Raw genomic sequence first — 25995 nt, forward strand, 5'->3', positions numbered from 1 at the left:
TGCCAGAACTAGTGAGCCCGCGTGCCACAACTACTGAAGCCCACATGCCTGGAGCCCATGCTCCGCAACAAGAGAAGTCACCGCATTGAGAAGGCCCTTGCACCGCAACAAAGAGCAGCCCCAGCTCGCTGCAACTAGAGAAAGCCCGCGCAAAGCAGAGAAGACCCAACACAGCCCAAAATAAATAAATAAATAAATTTAAAAAAAGAAAAAAACAATGAATTACGTGTTCTTCATGTAACAGTATATTTTAGGCAAATATTGTTTTAACTTTTTCCTAGGACAACAATATTTTGTATTTATATCATTTCTTCTCAGAGGCTCTCAAAATACTGTATAGCATAAACATCGAATCCTCAAAGTGTGCTATGAATGAACTATCACTATCTTGTGATTAGAAATTAGAAAATTCCAGATCTAGCATGGTTAAATAAAACTGTCCCCAAACTACCAAGCAGTATATAGTGAACCTAAGTTCCATATGTATTTCATGCATATTTAATATATTGAGTAAATAATGATTATTTGCTATCTATGAGAAACCACGGGGATCAGGTTTTAAAGTTTTTTTAAAGCATATTTTTAGGTATGATAGTTAAACAGTGTCATCTGTATCAAGAACGCAGACTCTCAGCTTACTTCTAGTGGCCAGTTCTACATGAGTATGCGCATGTCTGAGTCCCGTATAGTTTAGCTCTTTATGAGGTTACAGTAATGTCATTTATATGTAAAGTACCTCCGGCAGTCTTACAGCTGCATTGATCACAGGGAAACGAGAATAGGAGCCAAACTTTGAAATATGTCTCCCTACAGAGTATATGCTAACACACTGTGAAAACTATCAGTTCCCTTAATTATTTCAGCCTTTCCTTTAGTGCTCTTATTTTGCTGTGTCCTAAACTAGCTGTTTCTAAACCCAAAGGCATTCTTATTTTCAACAATAAATTCATTAGCATAATCTTTTTTTTGTTTATTCATTCAAAACCTATTTGTTTTTTAATTTTAGCACTTTTTTTTAAACATCTTTGAGTATAATTGCTTTACAATGGTGTGTTAGTTTCTGCTGTATAACAAAGTGAATCGGCTATACATATACATATATCCACATATCCCCTCCTTCTCGGGTCTCCCTCCCACCCTCCCTATCCCACCCCTCTAGGTGGTCACAAAGCACCGAGCTGATCTCCCTCTGCTATGCGGCTGCTTCCCACTAGCTATCTATTTTACATTTTGTAGTGTATATATGTCAATGCTACTCTCTCACTTCATCCCAGTTTACCCTTCCCCCTCCCCGTGTCCTCAAGTCCATTCTCTACTCTCAAAACCAATTTTTGAACATCTGTTACGAGCTGGGTAATGCAAGATGATGAAGGTACAGAGGAATGAGCACAATGACAGGGATGTGCCCTGGGCGCCCTGGACACATGGCTGCTGCCTAGCGTAGACTGGAAGCTGGGACCAGGGAGCATGATTTCTGTACATGTAACTATACAGCAACAAAGCAGATACCTTGGCAGTTTGAATGGTGATACAGGCTCTCAAGGAATACCACAATCCTAAGTGCCCTTGTCCTGTTCTCGCCCATCTTTCTTCTTTCAAAGGATTCAGGAGTTAAGAATGGAAGGAAATGAACCAATGTAGTTGCTCTCATTTAGAGGTGTGTCCAAGCAACACAAATGAAGAACAGTAGAAACCAATGGTGAAAATAGCAGAGTATCTAATTCCATACTTTTAACAATGATGCATTCTTTTATTTTTCATTTTCTCACTTAGAAAATGATTGATTATAATACCTGTGTGCTCAGGAAAATTGACATCTATATACTGAGCTGGATGCCCCCCAAAGTGCCCCAAAGTAGTGGCATGTACCACGATCAGCAAATTAGTGCTCAAAGTAAGAGAATGTTCATGTAATAAGTGACTCTTGTATACATCAAAGCTGATTAGCATAAGAACATGATACCAGTTACATATAATCAGCTAATTCATTGGTTTTTTGTTCATAGTTTTGTTGCAAAGCCATTTTTAACAGTGTCCTAAAAAAAGGACAGATATTAACATACCATTAGTTTGAGAGCAGATATGTCAGCTGTATTTGCTTTCTGATCATTGATTCAATACACATATTTTTGTTTGTTTTTTTGTTTTTTCTGTGTGGTACGCAGGCCTCTCACTGTTGTGGCCTCTCCCCTTGCGGAGCACAGGCTCCGGACGCGCAGGCTCAGCGGCCATGGCTCACGGGCCCAGCCGCTCCGCGGCATGTGGGATCTTCCCGGACCGGGGCACGAACCCGTGTGCCCTGCATTGGCAGGCGGACTCACAACCACTGCACCACCAGGGAAGCCCCTACACATATTTTTTACATTCAGAAAATACTGAAAATTTCCAGACAGTAAGTGCCCTTTAAGATACGTTTAATAACCACTGGTGGACTCATTACCTTCCTGCCACACTCTGTCAGTTTGACATTATTTATAGGTTTATAAGCTTTTTGATATGGTCTAGATATTTACAATGCTTAATGTCCTCAGACTTTTACTTTTATATGCTTAGAGTGTTGACAGATTTCCAATAAAGTCAGTCATCTCCCAACAGAGAGAGTGTACCCATTGTTGCCATATATTCAGATTTCTCTGTTATTATGCTAATAATTCTCTTTTGCTTGTTTTGGAAAGGGATTGAATTGGAAATTGTCAATAGCTGTGAAAAGAATAATGGTGGTTGTTCCTGTCACTATGAACATGCAGTTGGTGGGCCCTGTTGCTCCTGTAACCATGGACACCGGCTTGATTCAGATGAGAAAACATGCATAGGTAATGTATGGTAAATGCCATCTTCCTTCAGAGGTTGCCCTGGATTCATTTAGCCCTTACTTCTCTAATACTTAGTGCTCTAATGTAGCCACAGCTCTCAAGCTGCAAGAAGTAACGTGAGCAGTGTCTTTGGCTACTGGATAAATGTAAAAGAAATACTAATTGACAGAAGACATCATTGTGTTTAGATATTTGCTTTGAAGTTAAAGGAGATTTAAAACTTATTAGCAATATATATGGACTTAACAGTTTTATTTCTGGAAAATATTCTAAGGCCTATCTAACCATTAAATGTAATTTGTAATTCAAACAAAAATTCCGCCGTGCACGCTAATTCTCTCCACCACAAGCAGAAGCAATCGTGTTCTTTGGTTTTCAACTTGGTGATAATTTGGATGTCACCTTTGACATGGCAGGTAGCTACGTTCCAAAAGAAAACTTTAAAAGATGTTATTCTTTGGAAATCCCAGCTCAAAACTATTTTTAATGGATAACTTTTTCAACATATTATCAGAACTTATATCATTTGAGACAATGAGAAGAATAAATTCCACCCCAGCCTTGCTTCATAATGAAATGTTTAATCTAGAACTTCTGAGAAAAAGGAATATCTACTAAAAATAGGAAGAGTGAGCATCAAACTAAATTACTATGTGCTCTGGGTCTGAGAGCACCTACAAGCCCCTAAAACAATTTGCCATCATTTGAGAATTATGACACCATATTTGCTTGTTTTCTTTTGTGATACTTTATATCACCTTTCTTAAAAATTATGATGTGAGTACTAAAAAAAATCTTTGACCATTTCATGCTACAGTATGATCTGAGGCAAACTGAAGTACCAAAAGAGACGAGGTGAATTTCAAAAGCCTAAGTCACTGAGATTTTTAAGTTTGGTACTAATGTGACAGAGTGAACTTCAAGGGATTTTGAAGTATTCTGGTTTCATAAATTATTTAACCAAAACAATGTCATTACTTGTTATTTCTTTTTTTTTTATTTTATTTTTTATTTTTTATTTTATTGTGGTATGTGGGCCTCCCACTGTTGTGGCCTCTCCCGTTGCGGAGCACAGGCTCCGGACGCGCAGGCCCAGTGGCCATGGCTCACGGGCCCAGCTGCTCCACGGCATGTGGGATCTTCCCGGACTGGGGCACGAACCCGTGTCCCCTGCATCGGCAGGCGGACTCTCAACCACTGCGCCACCAGGGAAGCCCCATTACTTGTTATTTCTTGATTGAACATCACCTTCTGCATTTTTCTCAGTGTCTATGGTGATTAACTTAATGAAACCAGTTGATTGCCTTGCTTCTTTTTTGTAATGAAAATTATGCTTATAATTTTCTACCTTGTAGAATACATTTGTATCTCTGGAAAAAATAAAGGGCTTCCTTTCTTCTTTGCTTCCTCGCTCCCTCCCTTCCTTCCTACCTTCTTTTATTGACTGTTGGGTAAGGGAAACTGGAATTTTGCTAAACCTTTTGTTTGCAACTTATAATTTGATATCTTTCCTTATTCTTTGAAAAGTACAGTTCAGTAAAGTTCTTATTTACAGCCAGAAAAAATAGCATCTGCCAGGGTCAAAATGTAGAAAATTGCATATTTATGACATTTCAGCAGTCAACATGACAACATTGTTTTGTTTACGGCTCAAGTTTATTTCATTTTCCAACAATAAATAACACTCATTCCTAAAGACCAAATATTCACTAGAGTAAAGGCAATGATTTGTTTGGAGTGTGCATATACATACTCGACTTATTTGCCTGAGAACAGATTAAGGCCATGGATGCTTTGTAAAACATTCATGCATGAGGGAAATTAAACAATTTTCTTTTTAGTGTATTTTAGGATCAACTTTCCTTTTACATAATTTTCCTTTTACACAACTTTCCCTTTACAAATAAATGTGTTCTAGTCTGCAAATGGTCAGTCTTGCCCAAATGCAAAAATTTATTAGGGCTAAAACCTAGAGATGTGTTAACACAATTTGAAAGACAACTATACAAAATACGAGTGTCTGACCAGCAGTAAGTTCACTAAATTGAACAATTGGTAGTTATCAGAAAAAAATTTTATTCTAATCTTTGGAGCTTTATTCAGTGACTATGTGTGGGGGGTAGATACAGAAGGTCAAGTTTTTTCAAGGTTTATGTTTGATGCTTTTCTGAAGTCATAGTTGAAATGTTTAATTGTTTCGCCTGACTGCAATTAATGCTGTAGTTTTGATTAGGGCTAAATATTTAAGGACCGGTGAATTCCTCTGTGATGCTGCAATATTTGGTGTATTGGCCAATGTAAATAGGAAAAATATGATCATTAGAGAAGAAGAAAAATTAAAAATAAAAAATAAGCAAGCAAAGATATTACCAAATAAGATCTGGAAAGGAATCAAGACATTTAGGAAAACAGGTGATATAAGGGTTGAAGGGACAGGGCATTTTAAGAAAGGAAGAATGGGGTTTCAGATGAGTTCTGTACATGAGACAGAAATAACCCCAGAGGAATGATAATAGAAGAAGAATCCAAAATGGGTCATAAAATGATAGATCGAGGAATTCATTTTTCCAGTTATGTGATGCAATTGTGCTCCTTACTGTTTGAGAACAGGGAATCATGAGACGTATATGTTTAGAGGCTCTGGTGATATCTGAGAAGACTTTTAAAAAAATCTTGAAATAAGAAAATCCAAAAAACATAAAAGATAATGTTTTAGATAAAATGAAACCGAATTTTTTAAAGTTTTTTTTTTGTCCTCTATATTCATGCTACATAATACAAAGGATAAATGAAGTTTTAATATAAGAAAGGAAAAAAATATCATCTAGAGTTTTGTGAGTAGCACTGCTTGTGACAGTTTGCAGGAGAAAGAATGTTTTGTGTCCAAATGACCTTCATTTGGATATTTTATGGTGACTCCTAACCTTAGCTGATTGATTGCATTTTCTTTCCTTCCTTTCTCTTGTCTGCATTTTCTTACATTGGTACCCTTTCCAAGGTTAATTGAGACACTGACCTTTTATATCTGGGGCCGCTCATGTAGTTATGGAGCAATGGGATTTTGTAAACTCAGCACTGACAGGCCACCCAACTTAACAATTCAACAAAGGGGGTAGAATTGAACTAAGGACCTATAGTCAAAAACCCTGACCACACAATTCCCAGGTGTCTAGCCTGGTGAAAGCAGTGGGTAAAGAGTCTGTTGCTACCCTTTAGCCAATTATATTATAAATGATCCCCTCAAAACTCAGGATAAATCGATTAGCCTTTGGCTGAAAGGTTTCAATTTGACATCTTCTGGTGCATTTTTATTTTCTGCAGGGCAAATAAAGGAAGACACATGCCAGATTGTAGAATCCTAGAATAACAGTGCTGAAGGAGACTTAAAGATCATCATTTAGAAAGCTGTTTATCTGCTACGACATTCCAGGGTAATAGTGTCACCAATTATAATAAAAACTCATCCCAGTCAAAGCATCATCGAAAAGTTCAAGCAAATGCCCTGAAATATTCCGTAATTTAACACATAATATTTAAAATGATTGTCTGCCCTCTCTCTAAATTGCCTTTATCCACTTCTCTTCCCAGTCACGTGACTTCCTTTTGCTTGGGAACGTTCTTTCATCTGAAGTTCCAGAAGAACAAACACATGGAGGCCTAAGACTGCCTCCTCTTTGCAGCTATTAAATGTCCACTAAGTGGAATTTTTTGGCTCTTCTTCTCAAGCTGTTTTTTTGTTGTCGTTCTTCAAGTTCTCTGTTTGTTCAGTTAGATTGCTGTTTAAACTGGAAAAATAGCAGAGATCTCTTACCCTGTGCTTATAAATGCATTTGGAGATTACTTACAGCCTTTTCAAATAAATACCAGGCATAGAAGCATGTCAGAAACGTAAACCCAAATGCGGCCTCATTTGTTTTGTGTTATAGTCTCTTCAATGTCTGTATTCAGTAACCTGAGAAATAGAAAATGGTTAGTAAATCAGTTTTAATTTCGAAGTGAGGCTTATCAGCACCTTTAAAGGTCAGTTAAATTCCTGCCCTTAAGTAACAGAAATGTCCTTTCCCCCTTTAGACCTTGATGAATGTGAGAGTGGAGAAGCCTGCTGGGCCCAGCTCTGCATCAACTACTTAGGAGGCTATGAATGCAGTTGTCAGGAAGGCTTTCGGATCAGTTCTGTTGCTTGTGGATGTGATGGTGAACTCCTGAGCTCTAACGTGAAATTCCTGATGTGATGGGGCAATCAATGGAGGGGGAATATCTGAGGCAGAGGGTTAGGGTGGGAAAGGGAAGGCTTTGACACTAAAGAGACTTGGATCTCTCTGTGGCTTAACCATGTTCTGTTATATGAACTTGGGTGCTCTGAGCCTCAAATCCTCATCAGTAAAGTGAAGACAATAATGGGATTACTGGGGAAATTAAGAAAAGTAATAAATGTAAAGTGCCTGCTACTGTGATTGACATCGAGAAATCACTCAACTAAAAGTAGCTATTATTATTATAATAATAGTCATCGGCCCATAATACCTTTTACCTAATTTAATATATATAGGCAAGTGAGAGATTCCAGCAAGCCATAGCACACTGCCACAGGAATTGCTCTTGGCAAGCTTGACTGGAGTCAGAGGTGATTACTGAGTGTCCTTCTCCTTTAAGGGCAATAGCAAAAGGATTGCCGGTTCATGAGCCACAGTCCAAATCTGTATCAGAATCCTTTATATATCTGATATCAATCTAGATAATGCAAGTTTTAAGGTGAGTCATTTTATAATTTTCTAACTTATTTGTTGAAATTGATTCACTTACCTTTTAGATGACTTCTGGCTGATAGGTATATTTTTATATGATAGGAGAGAGTTTGAATTCAGTGAGTAGAGTTAATTCACTTTTTTATACCATTAAGAAGGGCTCATGTAAGTCATTGCTGTAAATTACTTTAACGAGTTTACCTTAAATATATAATCTTTAAATTTTCATTTGTGATTATTACCATTATTTTGAACCTTACTTTTCTTGAAATCAAAGATTCGAAGGTTGTTATCTATTTCAATAATAGTCAAATTATATAAGAAGACTTTAATGCCTCAGAGAAAATAGTGTTTCTTGGATTAAAGAAATAAATTCTTGTATTCTGTTGAGGATGATAGTCGTGTTTCTTCATATAGGTGCCAAGCTCCCCAGCCTTGCAGTATAGATAACAGCAGAGAACATACAACTATGATATCTATATATTCTAAACACAGTAGAGCATATTACCACTTACACCTCCCATCCAATTAACAGGGCCAAAAAAAATTGAATTTCATGTACCATCTGTTCTTAAGCAAAGTGCGCCAAGAGACGATTGTGAATATACATACTTGGGGACACACATCCAAATGGAAAAGGTATCCACGATCTGAGGCCAGACCTGGAAACTCAGCTTCATAAATGAACTTTTAGTATATTGAACACATTGATCAAAGTCTGGGCTCAGATGTGGACATAACACCAGTAAGTCATATGAGATTAAGGCCTAGCCTTCATCCATCTCTAAAATTCTCCACAAACTGTGTACAGAATTATGCGTGGAATAAAGGCTTCACCATAGATATTGAATAATTCAAGAGTGAATGAACATTCTGCAGTATGGTACACAGCCTAAGACCATGTAAGTTTTAAATTCTTCCTCAAATCTCATGAACAAGCTCTCAGAAAGACCTTGTCTATGTAGGTAAACTATGGTAAACTTGGAAATGAGCGAAGGAAAAGTAATTGGCAGGATATATTTGAGGAAGAATTGGGGCTATGCTTTTTATATAGCAATACATTGTTATCGGTTAATAAAGGTGACAGATATGCCCATGCGTTCATAAGGTCTATTTTATCTCTCAACGCCTAAGAGCAGACACTTTAAATTTTCCCAGATGTGGATGAATGTCTGGATCTCAGTATCGTCTGTGACCAACTACGTATCAACTCTGTGGAAAACTATTAGTATACTTGTGAGGAAGGCTGCAGAATTGGAAGCGATGGGAAAACTTGCATCTCTAAGTTGCTGTGGAGAGTTTTATCAAATCTCTTCTAACCGACTTCAACCCTTGTCTTGTTCTTTGGGAGCACGGAGACCATATATTCTTTAACTCAACCTGTCCTCCCCTTTCTCTCTTCACAGACTGAGATCTTTCTTTTCCTTTTGTTCTCTCTGTGGCAGTTTCAACTCTGTGTTTGCTGCTTCTCACCTTCATTTACGATAGGTGGTTTGAAATGGCTTTCTCAAAGAGTTTTACCTTTCAGCTGCCCCCTGCCTTGACTGTCTAGTTCAGACTCTCTCATTTTTCCCATCAACGCTTGCTCAGTTTTTCCTTCTTTTAACCAGCATGTGGAATCCAGGTCTTTCCCTGTGTGGTCTGAGCTTTAGATGATGATGAGCTAAAGGAAGAAGAAGAGGAATTAGATACTGTGAAGTTTCCACGTCTTCTATTCAAGAGCCCACCTCAACTGCTTCATTATGTGGCCACCTCTCTGCCTCTCACCCACGAAGGTGAAGAAGATGAGCTGGAAGAAGGGAAAGATATTCGAGGAGAACTGACTGCTTTGCACAGAGTTGGTGCGTGAAAGCATGTATCTCATTAAAGTCACCTCTTTTCTCCATTTTTAGATAGCTCACATAAATCTTTCATAGACAATTTCATTATCAATGTTTAATGCCATCAAGTGTTTTAACATGATATTAGCAAGAAAAATGGGACCAAAATTACTTCTTCAAAGCTCCCTATGAAATTCATCATCTTTTGTCTTTCTTCCCTTTAGCACAAAAAAAGGTTGCCATGTAGGTATGTGTGGACCAAGGGGTGCAGGGGGATGGGCGCTATTGAAAATGTGATACAGTGAAATGGAGCTGAAAAATAGCTTTGAATTAGCGTAATGGAGAGAAGGATTGGGACCTTTTAGTTCTAACAGTTTAAACTCTACTAGAAGTCATTTTGGTATAGTTCAAATTTACCTTAAATAGCCTTAAAATCTAGACCCTTTCTAAATTTTAAAATGCAGGGAACCAATGGTTCAATATGCTCAAGTGGACCAAGAAAAAATATCTTTACAAATGTGAGCAGTTTTTCTTATATATCCATGCAACGGAACTCAAGCATCAAATCGCTTCTGATCAGAATAAATTAGCATAACCTTTTTCAAAAGTAACAGTTTGCAGCCAGTCTGCTGCTTCTTTTTCTTTTCTTTGTAAGACAGAGCTGCTCTTTTTGTTCTCCCTCTATTCCTTGTATTTTAAGAGCATCAAAGCTTAATGATTTCTTTAGAAGACATTCAGTAAAATAGCAGATTTGTTTATATGCTATGGTCAATGATAAAAATATCAATAAATGCATCTGCATGATGATAGAAATGCTTTAATGTTACTGCATTAGACTCCTGATACTCTGGCTACTCAAAGTCAGAATAGAAATAGTTCAGGACTACCAAGACAGTCAGAACTTGAGTGGCCAAGATCTAGAGAGAAGAGAAGCTCAGACAAGTGAGATGGACAATCTGTGCTCCTTTTCTCCTTGAGCCATTTGCTAATGTGTGGGCTATGCACACAGAGAAGCCAGGAAGTCTACCGACAGCTGCAAAGAGAGTAAGGAGCTAAGCACAGTTATCAGCAGTATCATGCATGATGCTAGAGAGGTAGAAGTTGGAGTTGAGAATCTGCCAAGGTGGAGAAGCCTTGCTAAACATGACAGGCTTTCAACTGGGACATCTGAAAGACCCCATCTAGAAACAGGGGCAAATCTTAAAATGGAATGAGCCTTAAAAAAACAACTGAGATAAAGTTTATCCATCCTTATTCAGATTAAGGTAATTTCCCTCAAGAATAGAACAGATAAACACATTATGGTACATTTATACAATAGAATACTATATAGCCGTAAAAAATAAACTAGTGAACACACAATATGTGTGTCTCATAAACATTATATAGAATGAAAGAAGCTTGATACCAAACAGTACATACTTTACAATTCCATTTATATAAAGTTCAAAAATAAGGGAAAATAATCCATGATGATATAAATCAGAATAGAGCTTAATTTGTAAGGCTAATGATTAAGAATCATCAAGTCACCTTTCAGTTTTTGGGGTGCTGGTAATAATCTATATCTTGGGCTTCCCTGGTGGTGTAGTGATTGAGAGTCCGCCTGCCGATGCAGGGGACACGGGTTCGTGCCCCGGTCTGGCAAGATCCCACATGCCGCGGAGTGGCTGGGCCCGTGAGGCATGGCCACTGAGCCTGCACGTCCGGAGCCTGTGCTCCGCAACGGGAGAGGCCACAACAGTGAGAGGCCCGTGTACCGCAAAAAAATAAAATAAAATAAAAAAATAATAATCTATATCTTTATCTGGGAGGCATTTACATGGGGTTGTTTACACTTTGGGAGAAAAAAGTATGAAGTGTACACGAGTTCTGTGCATTTCTCTGCATGTATATTAAATCTCAGTAAAAAGGCCTACTTGGGGAAAAAAAAAAAAAACTTTGCATAAAACAGCCTGGAAGGGAAAACACTGAAGTGCCAGGACCGTTGATTATTTTTGTGTTCAGAAATTAATGGTAATTTCTTTTCATTTTTTACTTTCTTAAATATCCTAAATATTCTTTAGGGACGACTTCCAAGCTCTATTTTAAAAGGTATCTCTTTGCTATTGTCTTTTACTGGGACTCTTTAGGAAATGTGCTCAAGGATCATGTTTATTTGTTTTTTGGGACATGAAGGGTTTCATCTTTATTTTCAGTGATGTAGACAGTATGGGTCCACTAAGACGTTATTGCATTCCGGTGTGTTTATATTCATACCTTCGGACACGATTGCACGTTGAGCTGTGAGGACTGCATGAATGGAGGCTGGTACCAGGAAGGAAAGAGTAGATGCTCCTTCCCAGCTGGCTGGGGAGACATTCTTTGTCATGAAAGTAAGTGATTCCTTGGAGCATTGGTAAGAGAGTGATGAATTTTCCTTTACTGCTGGTAAACTGTTGGTCATGAGCTCTTTACAGATGTTCTCCCCAAAATGTTTTAACAAGGTTAACAATTGATATGGGTGAGAAACCAATTTATCTGTTGTGCGCAAAGAATGTCTGTGAAGCACTGAGGTTTCAAACTGAACATGTGATTAAAATGGGAGATTTTGTGTTCCCTGGGAAACTTGATGTGCTGTCTCTTGTTCATCCATGGAGCGTAAAAGTTTATAAAGGATCCTAATATTCTAGGCCTATAAAAATCCCTCCATTTAAATAAATCATTAGGCCCTGACAAGCTACTCCCAATGAAGGAAGAAAAATGAAAGGATTTGCGTTACGAAGTGCGGTTAATGGAACTGCTTGACTGTTTGCTGCCTCTTTTTTGTTTGTGTTTTCTTTTTCTTTTAAACAATATGTAAGTACAGCCAATGACACTTGTAAGTTTTTTATATGTCTCTCATGAGAAAATGTCAATGATTTGAAAAATAATACCTCTAATAAATTTTTTCCTTTATATTTTAAATGGAGGTATATTTGCAGATACTAAAACTGACAAGTAATAAAAACAGAATATATTGACTCTTTTTATTTCCTTTTTCTCTTTTTAAATTTCCCTTATAAATTTTTTAATAAAAGAGTTCTCTTGGTCTTTGTGAATGGCTTGGAAGATGATACGAGCAGAATTTCTTTTGAAGCCCCTGCATGTGGGAAGAAAGAGCACAAATATTGTTTCTATTATGAGATGGATGCAAAACTTGAATTATAACATAGTGAAGTGGTTCCCCCAGAATTACTAGTTAGAGTGTGGAGGCTCTTCCTGAAGCATCACTCTGATCATGTCTCCCTGCTGCTCAGAAAGCTTCAGGAGTGTCCCATTTCCTGATATATAAAGCTTTATGCTTCTAATCTAGTTACTGGCAACCATCTAATATCAGGCCCTCATAAATCCTTTTCTCTTTTTATCCACAACTCTTTGACCAGCTTATCATTTCGAGCAAGCTAAACCACTCACTACTTAATGCTTTGCACTTTTCAGCTTTGTGCCTTTTGCTAAACTGCCATCTTTGTCTATTGCCATTTATTGCCTGAAGCTTTATTTGATGGCCCCAGTCTAATCACAGCTATTTATATTTTCTGTGGATTTAAAGCCTCTCTCTCTCCTTTTCTCTCTCTCTCTCTCTCTCTCCCTCTCTCCGTTGAATTAGAGTTAGCTATGCTTCTGTTCCATCTCCTTACTAGTCTGGAAGCTTATTGGCCAGGTCCTATTCACATTTCTCCAAATTGGAGGCACCTGTGCATGAATGGATAAAACTTTGTATTGAGACTTCCAGCTATATGGACCTGCTGCTTGACATAGTCAACTGTATAAAACCGGGATCAAATAAATCTTATTGCATGACTATTAGGAAGTAAATGTTTTCCCTATATTACAAATTTTTTTGGTAAATATGCATCTTCCAAACCCTTGATCCCTAACATGTCAGCATGAGAGATGAAACTAAAAATCTATTGCAAATGCATCAGAGTAAAACGTCTGACGCAAAATTAATATAGAAATGTTGAAAATGAGCTTCCTGATAAAATGAAGATAACATGACCCCTTCTTTGGCTTTGGAAAACCTTAAGATTCTCTATGTGTTCACATGGCCTAGAAAAGGGCAGACTGTCCCTGAAAACAGAAGCTTATGTCTTCTTTGCATTTCCTGTCTTTCTTTCATTCTTCTTCTACAAAAATTAAAACAGAACAATCCAAATTGGAAAAAAAAAAGTGCTCAGTAATTCTTTAACAAAAAGGGAGAGCAAGAACACTTTCTTAAAAGTCCCTATAGGGGCTTCCCTGGTGGCGCAGTGGTTAAGAATCCGCCTGCCAATGCAGGGGACATGGGTTCAAGCCCTGGTCCGGGAAGAGCCCACGTGCCACGGAACAACTAAGCCCGTGTGCCACAACTGCTCAGGCCTGACACCACAACTACTGAAGCCCATGCACCTAGAGCCCGTGCTCCGCAACAAGAGAAGCCACTGCGACGAGAAGCCCACGCACTGCAACGAACAGTAGCCCCAGCTGGCTGCAACTAGAGAAAGCGTGCGCACAGCAACAAAGTCCCAAAGCAGCCAAAAATAAATAAGTAAATAAATAAATTTATTGAAAAAAAATCCCTATAAGCTGTAATAAATGGAAGTGACCAATCATTCATCACTAGTATTTCTAAGAGTACCAGCTCTTCAAATGCAGCAAAAGACATTTAAAAAAAAAAAAAATCTGCAGGGATCTGGAAAGTTGGTTTTCCCACAGAGTAGATCTTCTAGCCCAATATCCTTATTGGTCTATAATGAAAACATCTACTTGGATGTTTTAGGAATTTCTTCAAGTAGTTACAATGAAACAATTACCACATATTAATTTTAACAGCACATTTTAGGACTCCATTTCTTTTGAAGAGATTTCATATTAACTGTCTCATTTGTTATTGTGAGACTCTATCCAGTGGAAAGAGAAGATAGGGGTATTTTCATATGACAAATGAATGGACTATATATTATATAGAAGGGAAGATTCATGACTTCTTCCAAATCATCCAGCTATGGTTTAGCGCATGTTTGTTTTAAACTTTTCTTCTCCAGGATGATTGCTCTGTTTGATGTTAATGAAGTATTTAGCAAATCCCTGTGCGCCATGATATCATATTCTTTTAGTGGGGGACTACCAGAAGATAGTGTTGGTATGCCAATATTGATGCCTTGCTATAACCCAGATACTGTGCAAGCTATCTAAACTTGCCTAGCTTCATTTTCCAGGTATATATATATATATATATATTTATATATTTTAAAAATATATATATATATTTTTAAATGTGCCATCTATAGTTGCTGTAAGAATTCAAAGACTTACTACATGTAAATTAACAATGCAGGTCTCAACCAGTATTTGTTGCCAGTTTCTTTCTCTCTTACTCCTTTTGTTTTCTCCTTTCCTTTTCATGGTAACCTCGAGCTTGAAAGCAAAGAAAAAAGCAAATAAGAAGCCAAGTTTCCATATTAGCAGCATCTGGAAAGGTGTGGGTGGGTAGATGGCAGAGGTGATATAAATGTAGTTTTACAATATTTAGCCAATTATGACAAAATGTCAATTTAAATGGTTACTGACCTTATCTCAACAGCTCTATTTGCTCAAGTTAAGCTTAAAGTCATAGACATTTCCCCCACTTTATTTATTTTTAATGGAATACTAAGCACTTCCCCCCAAAACAACAAACGAAAGAAAACAGTTCTTTGCTTGACTTTGTCAATCTTTGTGCAGGATACCTTGGAACCCTCAAGACAGTCTTAGTTGCCTTCATTTCCAGTTAAAAATCCATGGCTTTTTTTCTACATTTTCTTCCCATTTTTCAAAATAGAAGGTGCAGTTTGTTTCTCACTAAGGTTAGTAACATATATAGAGCAAAAATGTTTAAGTAGTTCTGAAAATGTGAAGGCTAGAGTTTAAGGAACAAGGTAAATTTTGCATGTAAAACTTGCCAGCACTTCTTCAGTCAGCATCATTTTAACTAGCTGTATCAGTAATTCCCCCAGCAATGATGACGCCATCCAAACTAGGAACAGGCCAGAGACTCTTCCTGAGTCTGCAAGTTACAGAGATTTTAATAACTGAGAATACATTCTAATAGAAAGACAAGCTTTTATTCTCTAACCATTTGTATCACAATGAGTATATTACACTGTATATCCACCTTCTCCATTTTCTTCATAGCTTGTTCCCCAGAGACCAGTGGGAAAGAGTATGACGGCATCTGTGATTGTCAGAACAGAGGCACGTGTGATCCTCTGAGCTGGCAGTGCGAGTGCCCCTCATGGGTTCATGGGAAAACCTGTGAAGACGGTAGGAATGGCTGGTCATATGAGACAGCTCTTTAAGTTCTTGATGTTTCTAATAGGAAATAAACAAAATGAAAGCTGCATCTCTACTTTTCAAGGTGGTCTTTTCTTTTTTTTTTAATATGGTTTTTATTCTTCAATTTGTTAATATGGTGTATCACATTGATTGATTTGTGTATATTGAAGAATCCTTGCATCCCTGGGATAAATCCCACTTGATCATGGTGTATGATCCTTTTCATGTGTTGTTGGATTCTGTTTGCTAGTATTTTGTTGAGGATTTTTGCATCTACATTCATCAGTGGTATTAGTCTGTAATTTACTTTTTTGGAGTATCTTTGTCTGGTTTTGGTATCAGGGTTATGGTGGCCTCATAGAATGAGTTCGGGAGTGTTCCTTCCTCTGCAATATTTTGGAAGAGTTTGAGAAGGATGCGTGTTAGCTCTTCTCTAAATGTTTGATAGAATTCAGCTGTAAAGCCATCTGGTCCTGGACTTTTGTTTGTTGGAAGATTTTTAATCACAGTTTCAATTTCAGTGCTTATGATTGGTCTGTTCATATTTTCTATTTCTTCCTGTTTCAGTCTTGGAAGGTTATACCTTTCTAAACATTTGTCCATTTCTTCCAGGTTGTCCATTTTATTGGCATAGAGTTGCTTGTAGTAGTCTCTTAAGATGCTTTGTATTTCTGCATTGTCTGTTGTAACCTCTCCTTTTCCATTTCTAATTTTATTGATTTGAGTCCTCTCCCTCTTTTTCTTGATAAGTCTGGCTAATGGGTTATCAATTTTGTTTATCCTCTCAAAGAACCAGCTTTTAGTTGTATTGATCTTTGCTATTGTTTTCTTTGTTTCTATCTCATTTATTTCTCCTCTGATCTTTATGATTTCTTTCCTTCTGCGAACTAAAGGAACTAGTTCCTTTAGGTGTAAGGTTAGATTGTTTATTTGAGATTTTTCTTGTCCCTTGAGGTAGGCTTTTATTGCTATAAACTTCCCTCTTAGAACTGCTTTTGCTGCATCCCATAGGTTTTTGGTCATCGTGTTTTCATTGTCATTTGTTTCTAGGTATTTTTTGATTTCCTCTTTGATTTCTTCAGCGATCTCTTGGTTATTTAGTAACATATTGTTTAGCCTCCATGTGTTTGTGTTTTTTATGTTTTTTTCCCTGTAATTGATTTTTAATCTCATAGTGTTGTGGTCGGAAAAGATACTTGATATGATTTCAATTTTCTTAAATTTACTGACCCGAGATGTGATCTATCCTGGAGAATGTTCTGTGTGCACTTGAGAAGAAAGTGTAATCTGCTGTTTTTGGATGTAATATCCTATAAATATCAATAAATCTACCTGGTCTATTGTGTCATTTAAAGCTTGTGTTTCCTTATTAATTTTCTGTTTGGATGATCTGTCCATTGGTGTAAGTGAGGTGTTAAAGTTCCCCACTATTATTGTGTCACTGTCGATTTCCTCTTTTATAGCTGTTAGCAGTTGCCTTATATATTGAGGTGCTCCTATGTTGGGTGCATATATATTTATAATTGTTATATCTTCTTGGATCAATCCCTTGGTCATTATGTAGTGTCCTTCCTTGTCTCTTGTAACATTCTTTATTTTAAAGTCTATTTTATCGGATATGAGTATTGCTACTCCAGCTTTCTTTTGATTTGCATGGAATATATTTTTCCATCCCCTCACTTTCAGTCTGTATGTGTCCCTAGGTCTGAAGTGGGTCTCCTGTAGACAGCATATATATGGGTCTTGTTTTTGTATCCATTCAGCAAGCCTGTGTCTTTTGATTGGAGCATTTAATCCATTCACGTTGAAGGTAATTATCGATATGTATGTTCCTATGACCATTTTCTTAATTTTCGGGGGTTTGTTTTTGTAGGTCCTTTTCTTCTCTTGTGTTTCCCACTTAGAGAAGTTCCTTTATCATTTGTTGTAGAGCTGGTTTGGTGGTGCTGAATTCTCTTAGCTTTTGATTTCTCCATCGAATCTGAATGAGATCCTTGCTGGATAGAGTAATCTTGGTTGTAGTTTCTTTCCTTTCATCACTTTAAGCATATCATGCCACTCCTTTCCGGCTTGTAGCGTTTCTGCTGAGAAATCAGCTGTTAACCTTATGGGAGTTCCCTTGAATGTTATTTGTTGTTTTTCCCTTGCTGCTTTCAATAATTTTTCTTTGTCTTTAATTTTTGCCATTTTGATTACTGTGTGTCTCGGCATGTTTCTCCTTGGGTTTATCCTGTATGAGACTCGCTGCACTTCCTAGACTTGGGTGGCTATTTCCTTTCCCATGTTAGGGAAGTTTTTGACTATAAGTTCTTCAAATATTTCCTCGGGTACTTTCTCTCTCTCTTCTCCTTCTGGGACCCCTATAATGTAAATGTTGTTGCATTTAATGTTGTCCCAGAGGTCTCTTAGGCTGTCTTCATTTCTTTTCGTTCTTTTTTCTTTATTCTGTTCTACAGCAGTGAATTCCACTATTCTGTCTTCCAGGTCACTTATCCATTCTTCTGCCTCAGTTATTCTGCTATTGATTCCTTCTAGTGTATTTTTCATTTCAGTTATTGTATTGTTCATCTCTGTTTGTTTGTTCTTTAATTCACCTAGGTGTTTGTTCTTTAATTCTTCTAGGTTTTTGGTAAACATTTCTTTGGTAAATGATCTTTGCCTCCATTCTTTTTCTGAGGTCCTGGATCATCTTCACTATCATTATTCTGAATTCTTTTTCTGGAAGGTTGCCTATCTCCACTTCATTTCGTTGTTTTTCTGGGGTTTTATCTTGTTCCTTCATCTGGTACATAGCCCTCTGCCTTTTCATCTTGTCTAACTTTCTGTGAATGTAGTTTTTGTTCCACAGGCTGCAGGATTGTAGTTCTTCTTCAAGGTGGTTTTTCTAAATAAGTAAAGAGCTGTGTCTATATATACAAGAGCACAATTGCTTTGACTGATGAATGTGTAACAGAAAAAAATAACTGATACTTAAATCACTAACTGTGATCTAAGCAGGATGAATCCGGATACAGAGGAAGCCTTTCTCATTTGTTGAGCAAAGTGTTGAGCTCGTGTGCAGAGGTTTACACATAGGGCCTGAGTGAATTGATTTGCTCTGCATAATAAAAGAATGAAGAAAATGAATCTCTTTGGGCAAATCATGGAGGAAGTGAGATAAAAATCAGAGAAGAAAAGGAGAGGAGAGAAAGAGGAAAAGAGAGGAGAAGTGATGGTTGAAAAACTCACAAAATACCAATCCAATGAGTGCTGCCTGTGGATTTTTCATGGAGATCAGTCAAGAGACCACATTTTCTACATGGGTGGATAAAACACAAAGAAGAAACTGCTTGTACAGTCCCAGGCGTTGAAGGCAGAGAGTCGATGAAGATATAAGTCTTCAGGGATTGCCAGAAATCATGGGGAGTTTATTAGGTTCTCACAGGTCGTGAAACTGGGGAGATGGAAACCAAGTTTAGTTTGCTCTCAAAGTGGTGCAGGAAGACACCTCTAGTTGTTTATCCCCCAGACGATATTCATTCATTTATTCAAAAAATATATATTAAGTGCTTGCAAGGCACTGTGCCAGGTTTTATGATATGGTAACAAAACAAAAATTAAAAAGCTCCTGGTCCTTCTTCATGGAACTTACAGTCTTGTTCAAAGCAGACATCGGTTACAAATGTTGGTAGGTATTTCAAATTAAATATTAATGTGTGCTTGGAGGTCAGACCATGAGAACCATACAGACTGTGTGAGCCAGGGAACAACTTCTAGAGAAGTGACCCTTAAGCAGAAGCCTGCAAAAGGAGGAGACATGAGACAGGGGAAGAGAGAGTGAGCCACGTGTTGCCCAGCTCTGAAGTGGGAAAGAGTGAGGTACATTAGAGGCACCTAAGGCAGGCCAGCTGGTGGAGCAAAAGTCAATGAGATATTAGTTCAACATGAGGTCAGCCAGTGCAGGGGCTCATCAGTCTTGTTACATTTGGAGTTTTTAACCTAACAGCAATGGCAAGTCATTGCAGAATTTTTGGCAGAGGATATAAAATCATAGGGTTGGTTTTTAAAAGAGCTCTCTAGCCTTGGTCCAATCAGATTGGAAATGTCTTACCTTTTGCGAGATCATTATCTTATGTAACAACCGCTCTAGTGAGGTTTGCATGTGGGTTAATATTCACTTCCTTTGTCTTTCTACCCTTTAGGATGCCCAAAAGAATTCTTTGGGAAGAGTTGCAAAAGGAAATGTAACTGTGCCAACAATGGCCATTGCCACAGGGTGTATGGTGCCTGTATGTGTGAGCCAGGGCGCTATGGGAGGTTTTGTCATCTGAGTAAGTCACAGGCACGAAATTTTCTCTCTGTGTGTAAGCAAGGAAGCTCAGAAAAATACTGAAAATACTTTAGTGTCAACTTAAAGGAAGACACCCAACATAAGAGCTGTGAGCTTAAGTTTTATTCAGGGTCTTGCTGAAGACTAGCGCCTAGGAGACAGCACCTCAGTTTGCTCTGAGGAAACTGCTCCAAAGAGGTAGGGGAGAAGCCAGTTTATTTATATATATTTCTATCCTCCCATACACATCTCATTTAATTTTAGGGTTGACTTAACTGGCACCACACCTGTTATATGATATTATACATTATCTTTTACTTATGTAAAATAAAATGCCTCATATATTATTAAAGAGGAAGTGCAATAAAATGAAATAGCCCATACATTTTTAAAATGTTATTGCCAAGTTATATAAATCTGCATCTCTGTAAATGACATTTTAAGGTAATTTAAAAAAATAAACACTCTTTCTACATATATATATATATATATATATATATATATATATATATATATACACATACATACATGTTGGTAAAAGAATCTGGGTTCATTGAAATTTTTGCTGAGATATGCACCTAACCATCTAAGGGCCTGTTTATCCAAAGCACAGAGTGCCTCATCCTGTTTTTCATCCTGGATTCCCCTCAGGGTACACTATTCGTGCAGTGGGTTAGGACTTAACCCTTGTAGAACTGGGTGGTAAGCAGCACATCTCTGTTCTTCTTTGTTCATATTAGACAAAAGAAAAGAGTAAAACATATAACATATTTTATATGGTCATATCATATATATATATGACAATTTATGCTCTAATCTTTATTTAGCCTCCTTACATTATAGAATCTATATTTTGATGAATAAAAGAAAAATATTTCTGGAGTCTTTCCTTTTTATTTCCTAGTTAGGTTTACCTTGATTATTGAGAGAGGGTTGTTAATATTGGACATTTCACACTTTGTGAAAGTTGAATATCGAAGGCCCAGTACAGGTGTCTTTTATTTCTGGGTTCTAGTGCCAAACAATATCATTCCCTAAAATGTCTAAAACGTATTATTCATATTGCATTTTGGCCAGCAATCACATTCTGCAAAGATGTGAGAAAACACAATCACTAATAAATGTTTCAGCTCATCGGTAACTTTTAAGTTGTCTCCCAATGGGACAGCTCTGGACACCTACCGACCATCCCATCTTGAAGCTGTGTGCAAGTACCAGTGAGCCTCAAACAGTCTGTACCTTGCTCCCCCACCTATTCCATATGCCTGCCTCTGAAAATCCTTCCTGAGTGAACCTCAGTAATACTATGACCCTTTTTTAATAACAGAGACCTTCTAGAGTCTTATATTGTATTTTTACTTGAATGTCCATGGACGTTATCTACTTAAGAAAAGGCATGCTCCTTAAAGACAGAGAGTAAATTGTGAATTCTCCAATAACAGAGCCAGTGAAGGCATCACAGAAAACTGAGCCTGAGTCATGAGGAAAGGCTTGGACAAGCAAAGGGAAGAGAAGAGGAGAAGACATGGGTAAATGAGAAAATGGAGATGCCAGTGGTATGTTCCAGAGCATCAGATACTTCCTGTAACATGCCAAGGGAAGAAAACTCACCTAGAAACAAAGATAGCATGACTTCTGTTATTGTTCCTCTAGGGTAACAAGACACTCCCCATTTTTTAGTAATAACTTTTGAATATTTTATAAGCTAATACCAGATGTTTTGGCAAAAACATTTAAGTCATAATTTATCTGCTCAAAAATTTAAAAAGCAGATGGCGGTGGTGGCAATGGTGGTTAGCATTTGGAATGTGACCCTCTTTAGAAAATCATACATATTCCAGTTCTTCAGGACTCTTATTGCTCAGACTTGAGGCTTCATTTATTAATGCCACTTGCCTGGCCCTAAGAAGCTTGAAGTTGCAACCCTACATTAGTTTTCTAGAGCTGTCGCAATGAAGTACCGCAAATTGAGTGCCTTAAACAACAGAAACGCATTGCCTCACAGTTCTGGAGGCTGGTAGTCTGGGATCAAGGTATTGGCAGATCATGCTCCCTCTGCAGGTGCTAGGGAAGGATCTGTTCCAGCCTCTTCCCTAGCTTCCTATAGTTCTTTGGCTTGTGACAGCAGAACTCCAACATTCTCATGGCATTCTCCCTGTGTGAGTGCCTCTGTGTCTGAATTTCTCCTATTTATAAGGATACCAGTCATATTGGATTATAAGCCCATCCCACTTCAGTATGACCACATCTTACGTGATTACATCAGCAAAGACACGATTTCCAAATGAGATCACATTCTGAGGTACTGGAGGTAAGTACTTCAACATATGCATTTTGGAGGATACATTTCAATGCATAGCAAATCCTGAGAAGACACTAGATTGCTAAAAAAAAGTTACTTCTTCCACTTTTTCTTTTTTTTGTAAGTATATTTCTCCAGTTCTGTGTTCTTAATGTACCCAACTGTCACATTTAAGTATTCCATGGTGTCCAAGTTGTCCCCTGAACCACTGTTCTACAAGCTGAACCAGAAAGAGTAAGTAGGGCATGGAAGCCAATCTAAGGAGGTGAGTGCTCTAGAATGAGCACGAGGTCCACATCAAGGAAGACAATAGCTCTGAGAGACCCTGGGGGCTTGGTGGGTCTGGGAAAGGACTCAACACTAAGAAGATGCAGGAAGGATGATGGAGGTATCATATAATTTATCATCCAAATAGGATACTATTAACAGTGAAAAGGAGCCCTGTTAATAATTCTGTTCTGCTTTAAGGGGTAACTCTGTCCCTGGCAACTGAGACAAAGACCACCCTCCATGGTGGCATTGTAACCACCACTTTAAATTAGCTCTGCTAATAATAGCAAATATTAGCAGATGCTAATAATTTCCATCCATCAGAGAGTCAAGTGGTTTATTTTTGTTCTCTCCAAGCAGCTGTCCACAGCAAAGCCTATATAGGTAGATAATATAATTATTTTGATCCTGGAGGGCACTTGAAGGATCTTTTATTTGAGTCCTGTAGACACTTGTAATGGGGGAGAAAAAATTGTCAGAGTTATATTTTGGAAAGGGAATTGAATTACTATAACTCCTCAAAGAGAGAACTAAGATACGGTATGTTTTCCTGAATGCAAAGGTGAGACTTTCTCAAGTTAGAATTCCTGTGCTGACTAGCATCCCTAAAACTCAAAGTCATGGGGAAAATAGTGAAGGAAAGGCGAGCACCATTTGCCAAAGATGTGGCCAAGATAATGCTGCCGTCAGGATGAAAGTTTTGTGTCATCTACACGATGTAAAATTATTTCGGATTACCGTATAATGAAAGGGAATGAAAACAATGGCAAGCTTTCCCATCAATGCTTGTCCATCATTGCCATGCTGTGGCAGGATGAATACAGGGCCTGGCAGGCGTTAGCAGTCCTTGGAGAATATTAAATACAGGCACCAATGGAGCGCATTGAGAAGCAATTTCTCTCCCGGAAGCCCTAAAGCCTTTTAAGTAGTTCAGGCTTCACTGTTCACATCCAGTTGCCAAAAAGCAAATGAATTGCCTGATTTGAAAGACATTTGTTTCCCTAATTTTTTGGCAGCCAGGATGATCCCCTTGTTTTACCCATAATCAGGCCCCACAGAACTACATGACTGTGCACTAACAATGTGAAAGAAACAAAGCATGGTTTTCAGGTGACTGAGTTGCCTCAATCTGCTTGCAGACTGTCCCAAGGGAGCCTATGGAGCTGGCTGCTCTTCAGAATGTCGGTGTGTGGAGGAGAACACCCTGGAATGCAGTGCCAAAAATGGCAGTTGCACCTGCAAATCTGGTTACCAAGGCAACAGATGACAGAAAGGTACTATCTGACTATAAATTTTCTTTCTTCTCTAATAACAATGCTCAGCTTTTGTTTAGCACCATACGATCGTTAGTTAATCCACCAGAGTCCTCAGGAGAGCAGTAAACTTTATTAATCCCCTGTTTGCAGGTGAGGAAACTGAGACATGGGGCAATAAAGTCATTTAACCTTGTTTTCTTAGCCTCTGATGTTAGCTGTCCCCTTGCTGACTTGAGCAAGGGAAGAAAGATCACATTGCAGAGAATCTTATGCTAAGGAGATGAGAGCTGGCCAATCACTTCTTTGAGCTTAGCTAAATCAAGTAAGGCCTGCTAGCTTCCAGAGTTAAAGGATCATTTTCTTTATATCTAAAGATAGACTATTCAAATAAATACAAGAGAAACCATAGAAAATTTTGGGAAATTTTAAATATGGCTATCAGTGTGGTCCTTTCTCAAATTTCTAAACAATTTCTTTATAAATCTATAAAAGTTTATGTGCAGCATAATTCCAATGGTAAGTAACATGTATAGATATATATGTGTGTGTAGGTGCATATAAAATGTGGAAGAAGGTATTCCAAGATGTTAGTAATGGCTCTCTCTGGTTCATGGACTCACGGAATGCTTCTCCCAATGCACTACATGGCTCTCTCATTTTCTCAAAAACGTGTACTTTACCTTTTCACTGAATCTTGTCAGTACCAACCTACTTAAAATTACAACTTGCCAAGTCTCCTTGAACTTTTGCATTTTTCCAAAGTGCTTACCATATACTCTCATTATTATTATTACGCCTAATATTTATTGCCTGCCCTTCCTGCTAGAAGCTAAGCTCCAACAAGGGGAGGATAGCTATTCATTTTTTTCACCAAAATATCCCCAAACTCCTAGAACAATCAGGACATATAGAAGTTACTCAATAAGTATTTTATTAAATGAATATATAAATGTGAATCATCAATTTTTATTCTTTATTCATTTTTCTCATACATTCTGAATTGAGCACGTGTTACTGTATTATTTAGGGGAAATTATCACAGCATTTTTTTTTCTCTTCAATACACAGCAGAACTGAACATATAACAAATACAATTATCATAACCAATGGCAAGTGAACTTTTTGCCTTTGAAGTGATCCAAAGTGATCTTGTTTAAAATCAGGAGAGACGGACTTCCCTGGCAGTACAGTGGTTGGGACTCCACGCTTCCACTGCACGGGGTGCAGGTTCAATCCCAAGTTGGGGAACTAAGATCCCACATGCCATGTGGAACAGTCAATAAATAAATAAATAGGTAAATAAAATCAGAGGGAGATAATAGGGTTGTAAGGAAGCTGTCATACTGTTGGGTCCACTTACAAAGGCAGGGACTGGGGTGGGAGGTTGTCCTTGGCTCTCGTGTATTACATGTTCCTCCTTGCATTGTCATCTTCAAAGGGTCTGCAGGGCTTGTTCAAGCTGACTGAAAGGGAGTAAGGGTCTTCCAGGTTGCCTGTGGCTGTGGAACTGGCTATGGAACTAGAGTATGTGAATAGCAATGTTCATCAAGATTTTGTAGAGATTAGGGCTATATATGTAGCTGGATTGTGACTTTCTAGGCAATGGGGAAGAGAAGTTGGGGAAACAGAAGGCTGACATTACACGAATGCCTTTAATAGGGTATGAGTGTGGGTCCCATTCCAATATCTAAGCCTCCTTCTGCTTCAACTGGTTTTTAAACCTAGAGTCAGCCCCTTATTCATTCGCCCCCTAGAGAAGTCGTGCCCTAGAAGTCAACACATGGGAGACAATACCATATACACACACCTGGGTAAATTTAATTTACTCTGATAACATTTTCTCAAAGCAACTGCTGAATACACTATATTGGAAAATGCTTCTGAGATTCCCACTGTGAAGGAAAATGAGTTGAAAGTATATGTAAATCAGCAAAATAGAGGTCACCATCATCTCAGGAAAACATATTATTTTTCAGTCAGATAACTTTGTCCAATTCTGATAGTTTTGTGTAACCACAAAATGAAATTATGACTCAGACTGGAGCAGGTGAACGGGATCGCCATGATTGGCAGCTGAAATCAAGGCAAAAAATGCTTTCTGAGTGTCGTTGCATGACGAAAATCAGGCCTGTTGTTCTTCTTTCTCTTTTTTTTTTTTCTCTTTT

The 25995-nt window shown here is 38.0% G+C and overlaps 1 protein-coding gene across 1 annotated transcript in view; it reads left to right on the plus strand.

The window, feature by feature from the left end:
* The window catches only part of LOC116752610 (EGF-like and EMI domain-containing protein 1), a 131940-nt gene that overhangs the window by 46729 nt on the left and 59216 nt on the right, over positions 1-25995 (plus strand). Inside the window, 6 exon segments of the mRNA XM_032629389.1 lie at positions 2676-2813; positions 6885-7007; positions 9205-9399; positions 15553-15681; positions 19875-20003; positions 23714-23848. Of these exon segments, the coding sequence (XP_032485280.1) occupies positions 2676-2813; positions 6885-7007; positions 9205-9399; positions 15553-15681; positions 19875-20003; positions 23714-23841 (842 nt within the window). The 3' untranslated portion in view covers positions 23842-23848.

This window comes from Phocoena sinus, chromosome 4 (assembly GCF_008692025.1).
Source record: "Phocoena sinus isolate mPhoSin1 chromosome 4, mPhoSin1.pri, whole genome shotgun sequence".
Taxonomy (NCBI): Eukaryota; Metazoa; Chordata; class Mammalia; order Artiodactyla; family Phocoenidae; genus Phocoena; species Phocoena sinus.